The sequence below is a fragment of the Phyllobates terribilis genome, unplaced genomic scaffold, assembly GCF_046119375.1.
Source record: "Phyllobates terribilis strain yellow unplaced genomic scaffold, ASM4611937v1 Scaffold_1__5_contigs__length_1240528914, whole genome shotgun sequence".
In the NCBI taxonomy this organism is placed as follows: domain Eukaryota; kingdom Metazoa; phylum Chordata; class Amphibia; order Anura; family Dendrobatidae; genus Phyllobates; species Phyllobates terribilis.
In genome coordinates this window covers 1,044,462,353-1,044,477,542 of record NW_027362761.1, presented here as the reverse complement: position 1 = coordinate 1,044,477,542, position 15,190 = coordinate 1,044,462,353, and the positions used below count along the sequence as shown (strand labels likewise).

Genomic DNA, 15,190 nt, shown 5'->3' with positions numbered 1-15,190 from the left:
GAGCAGATCTTTTAAAATAAATCAACCAACAACATCCAACTCTCATGGTTCATATATGTTTATCTAAAATTTTTCCACAATAAGGATGCACAAAAACTCTAATTGAATACTTTTAATAGTGATGATTATTAGATTTAAAAATCAATAGTGCCACATACTCAAGCAGATTACATATTTATCCTTGTATATTTTTAGATTTTCCCACGTTACTAACACTTACTAATAAACTTTAATTTTTTTATTTTTACCAGGGTTGAGTATGATGCGTACCGTACAGATTTGGAGGAGCTAAATCTGGGACCACGAGATGCCACAACAATGCCGAAGATTGAGCAGTCGCAGCAGATGTTCCAGATGCACAAAGAAAAGTATGACAAGATGAGGAATGATGTCTCTGTGAAACTGAAGTTCTTAGAGGAGAACAAGGTAATACATGTAGTCACAATAACATGGGGAAGAAGGCTTTATTAGCAGGATCTGTTCACAAGGGTCTGATTTTCCTGCTCCTAGAATTTTCTATAGACCTTTTCCTCTACCTCACCTTTCGCAATTTTTTTTTTTATGCTTCCCAAAGGCTTAAGTGGGGGTTATCTGCTTTAGAGAACCCTCTGTAATACCAGGGCTGTGGAGTCAGATTCAGTGTCCATTTTGGTGAAGTCGCTATAAAATGGACCGACTCCTAAATTATATACAATAAAATGGGTTCATTAGAACAATGCAGGATGTGCATTTAAATGTTTCCATACACGTCAAACTCTGGCCCGTGAACCAAACCTGGCCCACAGGGTGGTTATATTTGGCCCGCGACACCAGAACCACCACCCCTATGTGGGGCCCATTATATTGTATAGAGGTCTGTGGGGCCCATTATACTGTACGGAGGACTATGTGGGGCCCATTATACTGTATGGAGGACTATGTGGGGCCCATTATACTGTATGGAGGACTATGTGGGCCCCATTATACTGTACGCAGGACTATGTAGGGCCCATTATACTGTACGCAGGACTATGTGGGGCCCATTATACTGTACGCAGGACTATGTGGGGCCCATTATACTGTACGCAGGACTATGTGGGGCCCATTATACTGTACGCGAGACTATGTGGGGCCCATTATACTGTCTACTGGTTGGCCCGCGACTTTGTCCAAGTTTTTCATTTTGGCCCTCTGTGTGTTTAAAGGGAATCTGTCACCCCCTGGGACTTTTCAGACCTCTAATATGGGCATACAGGTGATAGAAATGTAAATTTATACCTTCCTGTATGGCTCATATTAGAGGTCTGCTTGCTTTGATGCATCTTTTTATAAAGTCCGTTTTTTTTAGGCTTGGCGACCGGGGGACGCCAAGAAATGCCTGCCTACCTACTTAATTTAAATATTCTCTCCCTCCCATGCACGTCACAACACTCTAGATCTGCACATCCCGCGCATGCGCAATGCATCTTTAACTTAAGACGCTTTTTTTTTTCCTCCCTACCCTATTTTACTGCTGTGCTCTAGTGCGCAGATGCCGGGAAGTCACTGTGATTTCCGCTCCAGTGACCTCTGGCGTGAGCAATAATGAGGTTTGGTCCCCACTTCCTCCCGGCATCCTGATAGTTAGTAACTGTCCTGGAGGAATTGGGGACCAAACCTTATTGTTGCGCACGCCGGAGGTCACTGTGACTCCCGAAATTAAGTAGGTAGACAGGCATTTCTTGGCGTCCCCCGGTCATCAAGCCTAAAAAAAAAAACGGATTTTATAAAAAAAAAGCAAGCAGACCTCTAATATGGGACATACAGGTATGTATAGATTTACATTTCTATCACCTGTATGCCCATATTAGAGGTCTGAAAAGTCCCAGGGGGTGAAAGATTCCCTGCTCTTGGCTTTTAGTTGAGATAAATCTGTGCTGCACTTTGTGTACATGCTCAGTAGTGAGATGAATCTGTGCTGCACTTTATGTACATGCTCAGTAGTGAGATGAATCTGTGCTGCACTTTATGTACATGCTCAGTAGTGAGATGAATCTGTGCTGCACTTTATGTACACGCTCAGTAGTGAGATGAATCTGTGCTGCACTTTATGTACATGCTCAGTAGTGAGATGAATCTGTGCTGCACTTTATGTACACGCTCAGTAGTGAGATGAATCTGTGCTGCACTTTATGTACATGCTCAGTAGTGAGATGAATCTGTGCTGCACTTTATGTACACGCTCAGTAGTGAGATGAATCTGTGCTGCACTTAATGTACACGCTCAGTAGTGAGATGAATCTCTGCTGCACTTTATGTACATGCTCAGTAGTGAGATGAATCTCTGCTGCACTTTATGTACATGCTCAGTAGTGAGATGAATCTGTGCTGCACTTTATGGACACGCTCAGTAGTGAGATGAATCTGTGCTGCCCTTTATGTACACGCTCCGTAGTGAGATGAATCTGTGCTGCACTTTATGTACACGCTCAGTAGTGAGATGAATCTGTGCTGCACTTTATGGACACGCTCAGTAGTGAGATGAATCTGTGCTGCCCTTTATGTACACGCTCCGTAGTGAGATGAATCTGTGCTGCCCTTTATGTACATGCTCAGTAGTGAGATGAATCTGTGCAGCCCTTTATGTACATGCTCAGTAGTGAGATGAATCTGTGCTGAACTTTATGTACATGCTCAGTAGTGAGATGAATCTCTGCTGCACTTTATGTACATGCTCAGTAGTGAGATGAATCTCTGCTGCACTTTATGTACATGCTCAGTAGTGAGATGAATCTGTGCTGCCCTTTATGTACATGCTCAGTAGTGAGATGAATCTCTGCTGCACTTTATGTACATGCTCAGTAGTGAGATGAATCTGTGCTGCCCTTTATGTACATGCTCAGTAGTGAGATGAATCTGTGCTGCCCTTTATGTACATGCTCAGTATTGAGATGAATCTCTGCTGCACTTTATGTACATGCTCAGTAGTGAGATGAATCTGTGCTGCCCTTTATGTACACGCTCAGTAGTGAGATGAATCTGTGCTGCCCTTTATGTACATGCTCAGTAGTGAGATGAATCTCTGCTGCACTTTATGTACATGCTCAGTAGTGAGATGAATCTGTGCTGCCCTTTATGTACATGCTCAGTAGTGAGATGAATCTGTGCTCCCCTTTATGTACATGCTCAGTAGTGAGATGAATCTGTGCTGCCCTTTATGTACATGCTCAGTAGTGAGATGAATCTGTGCTGCACTTTATATACATGCTCAGTAGTGAGATGAATCTGTGCTGCACTTTATGTACACGCTCAGTAGTGAGATGAATCTGTGCTGCACTTTATGTACACGCTCAGTAGTGAGATGAATCTGTGCTGCCCTTTATGTACATGCTCAGTAGTGAGATGAATCTGTGCTGCCCTTTATGTACACGCTCATTAGTGAGATGAATCTGTGCTGCACTTTATGTACATGCTCAAGTAGTGAGATGAATCTGTGCTGCCCTTTATATCTGTGCTGCCCTTTATATACACGCTCAGTAGTGAGATGAATCTGTGCTGCCCTTTATGTACATGCTCAGTAGTGAGATGAATCTCTGCTGCACTTTATGTACATGCTCAGTAGTGAGATGAATCTGTGCTGCCCTTTATGTACATGCTCAGTAGTGAGATGAATCTGTGCTGCCCTTTATGTATATGCTCAGTAGTGAGATGAATCTGTGCTGCACTTTATGTACACGCTCAGTAGTGAGATGAATCTGTGCTGCACTTTATGTACATGCTCAGTAGTGAGATGAATCTGTGCTTCCCTTTATGTACATGCTCAGTAGTGAGATGAATCTGTGCTGCACTTTATGTACATGCTCAGTAGTGAGATGAATCTGTGCTGCCCTTTATGTACATGCTCAGTAGTGAGATGAATTTGTGCTGCCCTTTATGTACACGCTCAGTAGTGAGATGAATCTGTGCTGCACTTTATGTACACGCTCAGTAGTGAGATGAATCTGTGCTGCACTTTATGTACACGCTCAGTAGTGAGATGAATCTGTGCTGCACTTTATGTGCACTCTCAGTAGTGAGATGTATCTATGCTGCACTTTATGTACACGCTCAGTAGTGAGATGAATCTGTGCTGCCCTTTATGTACACGCTCTGTAGTGAGATGAATCTGTGCTGCACTTTATGTACATGCTCAGTAGTGAGATGAATCTGTGCTGCCCTTTATGTACACGCTCAGTAGTGAGATGAATCTGTGCTGCCCTTTATGTACACGCTCAGTAGTGAGATGAATCTGTGCTGCCCTTTATGTACACGCTCAGTAGTGAGATGAATCTGTGCTGCCCTTTATGTACATGCTCAGTAGTGAGATGAATCTGTGCTGCCCTTTATGTACATGCTCAGTAGTGAGATGAATCTGTGCTGCACTTTATGTACATGCTCAGTAGTGAGATGAATCTGTGTTGCACTTTATGTACACGCTCAGTAGTGAGATGAATCTGTGCTGCACTTTATGTACATGCTCAGTAGTGAGATGAATCTGTGCTGCCCTTTATGTACACGCTCAGTAGTGAGATGAATCTGTGTTGCACTTTATGTACATGCTCAGTAGTGAGATGAATCTGTGCAGCCCTTTATGTACATGCTCAGTAGTGAGATGAATCTCTGCTGCACTTTATGTACATGCTCAGTAGTGAGATGAATCTGTGCTGCACTTTATGTACATGCTCAGTAGTGAGATGAATCTGTGCTGCCCTTTATGTACACGCTCAGTAGTGAGATGAATCTCTGCTGCACTTTATGTACATGCTCAGTAGTGAGATGAATCTGTGCTGCACTTTATGTACATGCTCAGTAGTGAGATGAATCTGTGCTGCACTTTATGTACATGCTCAGTAGTGAGATGAATCTGTGCTGCCCTTTATGTACACGCTCTGTAGTGAGATGAATCTGTGCTGCACTTTATGTACATGCTCAGTAGTGAGATGAATCTGTGCTGCCCTTTATGTACACGCTCAGTAGTGAGATGAATCTGTGCTGCCCTTTATGTACACGCTCAGTAGTGAGATGAATCTGTGCTGCACTTTATGTACACGCTCAGTAGTGAGATGAATCTGTGCTGCCCTTTATGTACATGCTCCGTAGTGACCAGTGCTGTGGAGTCGGTGGTTTGGCTTACTGACTCCACAGCCCTTAGTAAAACTGCAAAACTCTTTAAAAATGTAATGTAATCTTTTTAGGAAACTCATCTTTTATTCAGCGAGAGTAAATAAATAGCTTTGTAATCAGATGTTTATGATAAAATATATCTGAAATTATGTATTTAATTGTAAATGTAGGTCACACGTACACTCCGCAGGTTTGCCATGTATTTTGTTGTCAGATCACCACTTTTGCTAATAAAATTCTCCATTTCAACACTTCACATTGTAACTGTATAATTAGGAGTAGACAGGCCATATACTTCGTACTTCAGCAGTGAATTCATTGTTTCTGTCCAATAAATATATGTTGGAGAATGTTTGCACACTTACTAGTTAGGGCACGTCTTCCTGTTCTCTACCAGTGGATCTTTTTTTATTTTACTTTTTTTTTCAACTTTGTAAGAATCCCAACTCATCATTTTCTTATGTATTTGTGAATTATATATAGCAGTGCCACCCTGTAGTTCACAAAGCTTTTCTTGTCTTTTCCAACTCCGTAAAACAATATAACACATTTCCCATGTTTGTGCAGAGCTATACTGTGTTTATGCGATAGGACAGCACACTGTGTAGCTAGGGAGAGACCTTTCTTCCAACTATATCTAACTAGATCTTCCCTAAAACGCCTGAGGAGCATTACAGAGAAAAACCTACTTGGCTGCAATCGTGCAGCCAGGCTCTGATTCATGCTGCCCGCGATATGGGCAGCATGAATCAATGTGAGGTTCCATTTAAATCAATAATTTTTATGCTGCCTTCTACTGTGTTTCTCCGAAAATAAGACAGAGTCTTATTTAATCTTTTGCTCCGAGAGATGCGTTAGGGCTTATTTTTAGGGGATGTCTTATTTTTTTTCAATGAACAACAATCAACATTTATTCTTAAACAAAAAAAATCTACATTAATTCAAATGTAATCATGTCAACACATTCTGGATCATAAACCTAATTCTCTAGACACCGAATTCCATCATTAATTTCTTGAGATCCTATTTCCATGTACAACAATCTACTCTTTACAAAGGCTGATGAAGATCAATGAGGTTAGAACGATCACTAATAGATCATTCTGTCCCCATACATATCATTATATAAACCTGCAAATAGATGCACAACAAGGGATTATCTCACCTTTTTATTAATCATTTATTGATAGTGATTTTGGTGCATATACTCTCTGCCTGACTGTTCCACCTGTGTGGATTTTTATCCCTGGTCTCTTTGCTTTTAATTTCTGTTCCAATAAAATATATTTATATTTTCTGATAATCCGTGGTTGTGCATCTATTTGCAGGTTTATATATATTCCCTCGGTGACTCCACATTTATGTGCTATACCCAACCGCGGCCACTATCAGAAGACTGAGAACCTCCGCAATTGAGCAGTCCCGGACGTCGACAACACCGAGAGAATCTGTCAGCAGATTTTTGCTACCATATCTGAGAGCAGCATGATGTAGGCAGAGAGACCCAGAATTCAATGATATTTCACTTAGATTACTGTGTGTCAGAACGGCTGCACCATCAGAGCTTTTAGATTTAGCAATACTGCAGAGCTGAGGAAGCTAACCCCACCCACAACAGTCACTGTATATACAATGTCTATACTGCAGACCATGAGCTGCAGAAGGGGGCAGAGTCAGACCAGGAGGCATGTGTTGTTTTGTTCAGCAATGATAAGCTCCTGATGCTAAAACAATCATTGCAAGTAAACAAAACCACAAAGCTTGCTAAGAGAGTCAGTGCTGAAATCTGTGTTTTCACCCCTACCTCATGCTGTCTTCAGATTACATAGTAACATAGTTTGTAAAGCCGAATAAAGACTTGCGTCCATCAAGTTCAACCTGTTAGTTCTGTAATTGCTAAAGTTGATCCAGAGGAGGGCAAAAACCCCAAATGATTTAGCCAATCTTCACCTGAGGAAAAATTCCCTCCCGACTCTGAAACCAGCAGTCAGAATAAATCCCTGTATCAACCTACTATTTTATTTTATTTTTAAGTATATGCTGAAATCTGCCTGGTATCTAGAAATGCATCCAGTCCCCGCTTGAACTGGTGTAGTGAATCCGACATTACCGTCTCCTCACTCAGTGAATTCCATATTCTCACTGCTCTTACCGTAAAGAACCCCTTCCTATGCTGGTGCTGAAACCTTTTCTCTTCCAGTCTTAGTGAATGCCCTCTTGTTACCGTAATATCCCTCCTTTTGAACAAATCCCGGGCAAGATCTCTATACTGTCCCCTAACATATTTGTACACATTTATTATGTCCCCCCTCAACCTTCTCTTTTCCAGGCTGAATAGTCCTAGTTTTGCCAACCTCTCTGGGTATTGCAGTCCCTCCATTCCCTTTATTAATTTTGTTGCCCTCCTTTGTACCTTTTCAAGCTCATTTATATCCTTTCTATATATTGGGGCCCATAACTGAGCACAGTATTCCAAGTGTGGTCTGACCAGAGCTTTGTACAGTGGAAGAACAATGTTCTCATCCTTTGCAGCTATACCTCTTCTGATGCATCCCATTACCCTGTTTGCCCTTACAGCAGCGGCCTGACTTTGGGCACTCCAATTTAGTTTGCTATCAATCAAGATGCCCAAGTCCTTCTCCATCTCTGAATTCCCCAATGATTTCCCATTCAGTGAGTACTGGTGACTTCCATTTTTCCTTCCCATATGTATGACCTTACATTTCTCCTCGTTAAACCTCATTTGCCATTTAATGCTCCACCTACCCAGCTTATCCAAATCCCTCTGTAGGTCTGCACTGTCCTCTTTTGTATTAATTGTTTTACATAACTTTGTGTCATCTGCAAATATTGATATTTTACTATTTATCCCGTTGACTGTCGTTAATAAAGATATTAAATAACATTGGGCCTAGTACAGACCCCTGTGGTACCCCACTAGTGACGCTTACCCAATCTGAGTATATTCCATTTATAACCACCCTCTGCCTTCTATCCCTTAGCCAGTTAGCTACCCACTTGCAGACATTTTCCCCCAGCCCCATCATTCTCATTTTGTATACCAACCTATTATGTGGCACGCTATCGAACGCTTTTGAGAAGTCGAGATACACGACATCCACTGGTTCCCCCTGATCTACTCGAGAGCTAACCTCCTCGTAGAAGTCAATCTGGTTTGTTTGGCAGGAGCGATTCCTCATGAATCCATGTTGGTTCGGGATTAAAAGATTATTAGCATCAAGATGCTCCGTAATTGCCTCTTTAATGAAGCTTTCAAAAATTTTGCCCACAACGGACGTCAGACTCACCGGCCGATAGTTTCCGGCGTCACTTTTCGCTCCCTTTTTGAATATTGGCACTACATTCGCCTGTCGCCAATCAAGTGGTACAGACCCAGTCTCAACAGAGTCCTTAAATATAAGATATAACGGTCTGTCTATCACATTACTTAGTTCCCTTAGTACCCGTGGGTGTATGCCATCAGGTCCTGGTGATTTGTTTATTTTAATGTTACTGAGGCGTTTCTGTACCTCAACTTGGGTTAGATTAGTCATACTTAGTGGAGGATTAAGCTTGTCACTTCTCATTTCTCCTGTTAGTTCTATTTCCTTTGTGAAAGTTGTCGAAAAAAAATTATTTAATAGATTAGCTTTATCCTCATCTTTCTCTATGATTTTGCCTTCCTCACTTTTTATCGGTCCAATATTATCGGATTTAATCCTTTTACTATTTATATACGTAAAGAACAGTTTGGGATTTGATCTACTTTCCCTAGCAATACGTTTCTCTGTTTCCTCCTTCGCTATTTTTATTTGTTTTTTACAGGTTCTCGTTTTTTCCTTGTAACACATTAGTGCCTCCTTACTGTTTTCCTGTTTTAATCTCTTGAATGCCTCTTTTTTGCTATTTAACGCCCCTTTTACGTTCTTGTTCAACCATATTGGTTTCCTCTTATTTCTGGCCCTTTTATTCCCATACGGTATATACCTCTCGCACTGAGTATTCAGAATTCTTTTGAAGGTTTCCCATTTAGTATTCGTATTCCATTGATTAAGTACTTTGTCCCAGTCAATAAGTTGAAGGTTTTCTATCAGCTGATCAAACTTCGCCCTCCTAAAGTTTAATGTTTTTGTTGTTCCCTTATTGATAACCCTACTGAAGGGCATTTTGAAGTCGATAATATTATGATCGCTATTACCTAGGTGCCCCCCTATCTGTACCTCAGTTATTCTATCAGGCCTATTAGTCAATATTAAGTCCAACACGGCCTTCCCTCTCGTTGGTTCCTGCACTAGTTGGGAGAGATAATTATCCTTAATATTTGTCAAGAACCTTTTTCCTTTCTGAGATCTACAGGTTTCTGTTTCCCAGTCAATATCCAGGTAGTTGAAATCCCCCATTACAATCACCTCATTATGTTTTGCTACTTTGTCTATTTGTCCTGATAGCAGATTCTCATTCTCCTCTGTTATATTTGGTGGCTTATAGCAGACCCCCAGTAATATTTTATTATTATTTTTTGCCCCCTCTATCTCTACCCACATGGACTCGACCCCCTCTTCTCCCTCTCCTATATCTTCCCTTAGTCTGGGTTTTAGACATGACTTTACATATAAGCAGACTCCTCCACCTTTCCCCTGTTTCCGGTCCCTTCTAAATAAACTATAATCTAATAAATTTACCGCCCAGTCGTAGCTATCGTCTAGCCAAGTCTCTGTTATACCTACGATGTCATACCTCTCCTCCGATATAAGCGCCCGCAGCTCATCCGCCTTATTGGTCAGGCTTCTTGCGTTGGTCAGCATGCAAGATAAAACTTTGGGGTTATTTATTATCCTATTCTTCTCTAACGATCTAACTGTACTATCCCCACCCCCCTCTCCACCCTCATTATATTCACTTCTCCCCTTCCCCCTTGCTTGCCTCACATCCCACCTATTTCCTTGGTCCCCCCCCCCCCCCCCGTCTCTAGTTTAAAAACTCCTCCAACCTATTAGCCATCTTCTTCCCCAGCACCGCTGCACCCTCCCCATTGAGGTGCAGCCCGTCCCTACGGTAGAGCCTGTAGCCGACCGCGAAGTCGGCCCAGTTCTCCATGAACCCAAACCCTTGGAGAACTGGGCCGACTTCGCGGTCGGCTACGACCTGCTGACATATTCCCTTTAAAAGGTGCACACCACTTATTAAATTGGGACTCTTACAAGTGCCATGGGCCTCTGGCAGAAATGTACATACACGTGTATATATGCAAACACTGCACATACAGTCCATACCAGCCCGTCTCCTCTTCAGATTCCTGCTGTTGAGACTTTTAAAGACATCATGGTCACATGACTGCGATGTCACCTAAGGTCCTCAATCAGGCTTGTCCTCAGAATAGAAATGCTAGGGGGGCCCTGAAAAACTGCCCAGTTTGCCCCTCGTTCATTTTCCCTAACGCTGGCCCGCATACCAGCCTGTCTCCTGTTCAGTTCTCCAGATTCCTGCAGTTGAGACCTTTTGGTGACATTATGGTCACATGACTGTGAATTCACCAAAGGTCCTCCAGCAGTCTTGACTTCGGAATGCAAACATTGGGGGCCCCTAAGAGAGTCGGGGCCCTGGGTGATCGCCCAGTTTGACTCCTCCTAACGCCGGCCATGTCTGTAACTAGGCGTTATTTTTGAAGTAGGGCTTATATTTCAAGCATACTGCAAAAATTCTGTAAAATCATGCTAGGGCCTATTTTCGGGGAAGCACGGTATGTTCCTGACAGGCACATTCTTGTATTTATTATCCATTGCTGTGGGGGTAGATATATTGAAGTAAAACCATCCACAACAGACAGGCTTTTGCTTTGAATATCTCAGATCTTCAAAGACAAGGCTCCATTTGTCACATTGGTGGTGAATGATCTAGTCATGTTCGGCTGTACTGCACAAAATAATAACACCTGGATGAAAAGAGAGGAAAAAAAATCTTGAACATTACTCTGATCCACAGACAAATGATATTTTGTAGAAACTTCTAGTGTATCTGGTTTCAGACAATTCTGACAGAACCTCACTGGTAATGTCTGTACCTCCAGTGTTGATTTGAATTACAATCCTTCTCACCTAGTCAGTCGTCTTATGTCTAAAGCAGGGGTTTGTTTTCTTCTATTTGAATGACATTGTTAGCATAATTATTTTCACATTTCTACAGGGCATATAATTGTTTTGGAGCTAGTCTTGTGTAGCAGATCCAGGTAGGTTCAGGCTCCTCCAAAATGAAATATTCATGTCTTTGTAAGAAGGAAAGTACGATTGTTGGGTATTTGAAGTCTTCACTGGAATGCAAATTATACTTGTTCACCTATAATATGTGTTCTTGTCTGGAGATCAGGGCTTTCTGGGCCTGCCCCGCAGGAATGAGACCACAACTGGGGTCTGATGGAGAACATGAAAGGAGCTGCTTCTACCTGGCTAATGGAGCTTGGACTGTTTTACGAAGTATTTTGTTGTATACAAAGTTTCATTTATACACGAGCAGCTATTACTCCAAAATCACTAGTTATGCAGCATGGCAATTGACATTTATTTTTGACCTTTTTGGAAACTGTCATTAAGGATTGTGCTGACACAGGAAGCTTTTCAAAAGAATCTCTTGCCTAATAAAGGTCCATTTACAAAATTGAGATCCAAAGTAGCACCTCGGGCAGCTGCATTATCTCCTATGCGGAAAATAGTATTGACCAGGTGAAATACGACATGGGTGATTTGACTATCAGCAGAGTGTCAGCCGTGGGCATAAAAGCAATAGGGCAAATTTTAAGATTAGCAGATCATCTATTCCTGGTGTGAGAAGGCTTAGATGTGTACTGAAATTCTCAATTCTCTATCAGTTTGTCTTTGGTGTGTTGGAGGAAACCAGTGTACCCTGGGAGAGGCCTCACAAAGACAGGGAAGAACATACAAACGCCTTTCAGATATTGCCTTTAGTAAATTGTGAAACAAGGACCCTAGCTCTGCAAAGCAACCACTGACCCACCCTGCCGCACATATTGATTGGATACACCAGTATTCCCCAACTCCAGGCCCACCAACAGGTCATGTTTTCAGGATTTTCCTAGTATTACACAGGTGATGGAATTATTGCCTGTGCAGATGATGTAATTATCACCTGTGCAATACTAAGGAAATCCTGAAAACATGACCTGTTGGTGGGCCTTGAAGACTGGAGTTGGGGAACCCTGGGTTACACAGTGCTCTAAATATGAGATATTAACCCTTAAATAAGTACCTTAAAAAAGGAATACAGTGGCGCTAGTAGATGACCTGATAGTCCTGCTGCAAATTGGGGTGCTAGCCACAAAGTGCCCAAATAGAGAATTGTAGTAGTACACAATGAAAAAATTTGCGCTGGACTACGAGATTACAAGAAGTAGTGAGAAGTGGTAGGGTAAAAGATAAATTTATTACCATAAAATGACAAACATTAAGAAATATTAAAATCAATGCAAAAGGGGATGTGGACGATGGTCCTGATTGCAGGGACTGAGTCCGGTTTAGAGTCAAGTTCGTATTGGAAGCGGTTGGTGGATAGGTACATAGAGGTCAATTTAATTTGAGGTGGTGATACACCTTAAAAGAAAAAAAGGGGAATTGGGTTAGGTTTTAGGTTGTTTTACAGAATGGTTGGACCGGGATTCCGTGTTTATACCTGGATGAATCTATGTGTTCCGTGGGATTAAATGTTCTCGTAGGCCGTTGTGGATCCGACGAGGAAAAACTAGAGGAAGGAACACAAGGATAGGATCAGCAAAAAGTGGTAAAAAGCTGATGGTTATAAGTGACCATACCTGACTGACAGAGCAAGGTCCCTGGACCTGCTGAGACTGAATAGGAGGTTGGTGCAAAAGGAGTAAGCGAGGTGATATGTCCTTTTAGTTACCTAGATAGAGAAGGCACATGGATTATAAATAGGTGGTCGCATCAGTGTCAATACTGTGAATATAAGACCTAGATATACCTGCTGGCAGAAAGTGGATATTGTATTTGCTGTGTGCGTATGGAACGGAGCACAGATCTGATCCCGTAGTCAGAAGTGGTTATGGTAATAGCCCCGATATGCACTTGGTACAAAACACAGCGCTGGTGCAGGCGGAGATCTGCTGGTAGTTATTAAAACTTTAGTAGTGGCTGGGTAGTAATGTTTAATGCCCTGGTTTTAGTGTAGACAGCAGGTAGCGTTCGCTTTATTGCAGTCTGCAAATCTGTAAGCGCAGTCACAGTTCCACATCAGAAAATCATACCTTTTTGGCTGTAATGGATGATTACAGGGTGCGGCTGGTGGAATGCCGGTAGATGGCTTACCTCCTTAAGGGTGCCTCGTCGGGTGATGAAGCCCATGCGGTGGTGGGGTAAGTGGTTGGTGGAGTTTCAGCAGCGCACAGTAGAGCAGAGTCCCGGCCGGTGACTCGTACTCTCAAAAGATCCTGGCGCGTTAGCGGTACAGGACCTGCGTGACGTCACAGTCTCGTGATCCTCTTGTGACAGGCTGAAGACTGAGCAGCAGGAGGACCAAAATTCGTACGCGTTTCAGAGGCGTTCGGCTTCCTTCATCAGGGATGGTCCTGCTGTTGTAAGTGGTCCTTTATATAGGGGATGCTGAAATGGAGATCATTGGAATGCAAAAAGTTCTGTCTCGCTTTTCAGGCCCCTTGGTATAAGCATGTCCATTTTAAAGATCCAGGAGCTTTCTGTACAGGACATTCTTTTGATATAGTCCCCTTTTCTCCAATGTTTTGGTACAATCTGTATCCCTATAATCCGTGTGCCCTGTATATGTCCCTCATGTACCTCTAGAAATGTTTAGAAAGGGGATGACCCATAAAATGATTTTTGATGTTCCTATAGTGCTCATTAATGCGTTTACTCATGGGTCGTTTGGTGCGCATACATAATATTTTCCACAGGGGCATTTCAGGCAGTATATGACTCCTTGTGAGAAACATGTGATGAAGTCCTTAATCGGGTATTCATTTTGGTCCGTTTTCATAATTTTTGGTTTACTAGTGAGCGAGTACCTGCAGGCGTTGCATTTTTTGCAGGGGTAAAAGCCATGTAGATTTTTCGTGAATGGGGCAGATCTGATTTCTGTAGTACGTGGGTTCCTGACTGATGGGGCGATAAGATTGCCCAAATTATTGGCTTTCCTAAAAATAAATTTAGGTTGTGGTGGTAGTTTTCCTCCAAGAATTTTGTCATTCTTTAGGATGTCTCAATGATTTTTTACTATTTTACATAGTAAATTTCTATTTGAGTTGAATTGTACAATAATTGGGATGTCTCCTAAGGGTTCGTTGGATATAGAGTTTATTTCATCAGTTTCTGTATACTGATTTTTATCACGTAACAACATAGTTCTAGGGATTTTTTTAACCTGATTTTTGACTGTTTCCAGAAGAGGTGCCTGATAGCCTTTTTCTAAAAATTTTTTAGTCAGAATACCTGCTTCCTCGTCAAAATCTTGCGGTTGGGAGCAATTTCTATGTAATCTCTTATATTGGCTCCGGGGTATATTTAATAGCCAATTAGGTAGGTGGCAACTATCAATTGAAATGAAACTATTGGCATCTATTGGTTTGGAGTAGGTCCTGGATATGACCCTTATTAATGTATATTAAGGTTTAAGAAATTAATTTGTTGAGTACTTGTATTGGAGGTAAATTCAAGATGAAAATCATTTTGATTGATATCCTCTAGGAATCAATTAAGTGAGTCTTGGCCGCCCAACCAAATAAAGAGTATCCTCTATGAACCGTTGCCAGAGGACCAGGTTCGCACGCAGCACCCCCCCTGGGCAGATGGCCGTCTCTTCCCACCTGCCCACGTAGAGGTTAGCATAACTGGGCGCAAACCTGGTCCCCATGGCTGTGCCCCATTGCTGGGAGTAGTAGTGCGACTGGTGGAGAAAAAAATTATGGGTGTGTATGAACTGCATGCATTCTTTAATAAATTAAATTTGTTCAGATGGTGTTTGACTGAATTTATGTAGGAAATAAGTTGCCGCCTTGCAGACTTTATCGTGCTGAATGAATATAAAGTGA

At 42.0% G+C, this 15,190-nt stretch overlaps 1 protein-coding gene across 3 annotated transcripts in view; it reads left to right on the top strand.

Moving 5' to 3' along the window:
* Positions 1 to 15,190, top strand: part of ARFIP1 (ARF interacting protein 1) — a 182,014-nt gene that overhangs the window by 145,745 nt on the left and 21,079 nt on the right. For all 3 annotated transcript variants that reach the window (XM_073645296.1, XM_073645300.1, XM_073645306.1), the window contains one exon: positions 252 to 426. In XM_073645296.1, the coding sequence (XP_073501397.1) occupies positions 252 to 426 (175 nt within the window). The remainder of the gene's footprint in view (positions 1 to 251; positions 427 to 15,190) is intronic.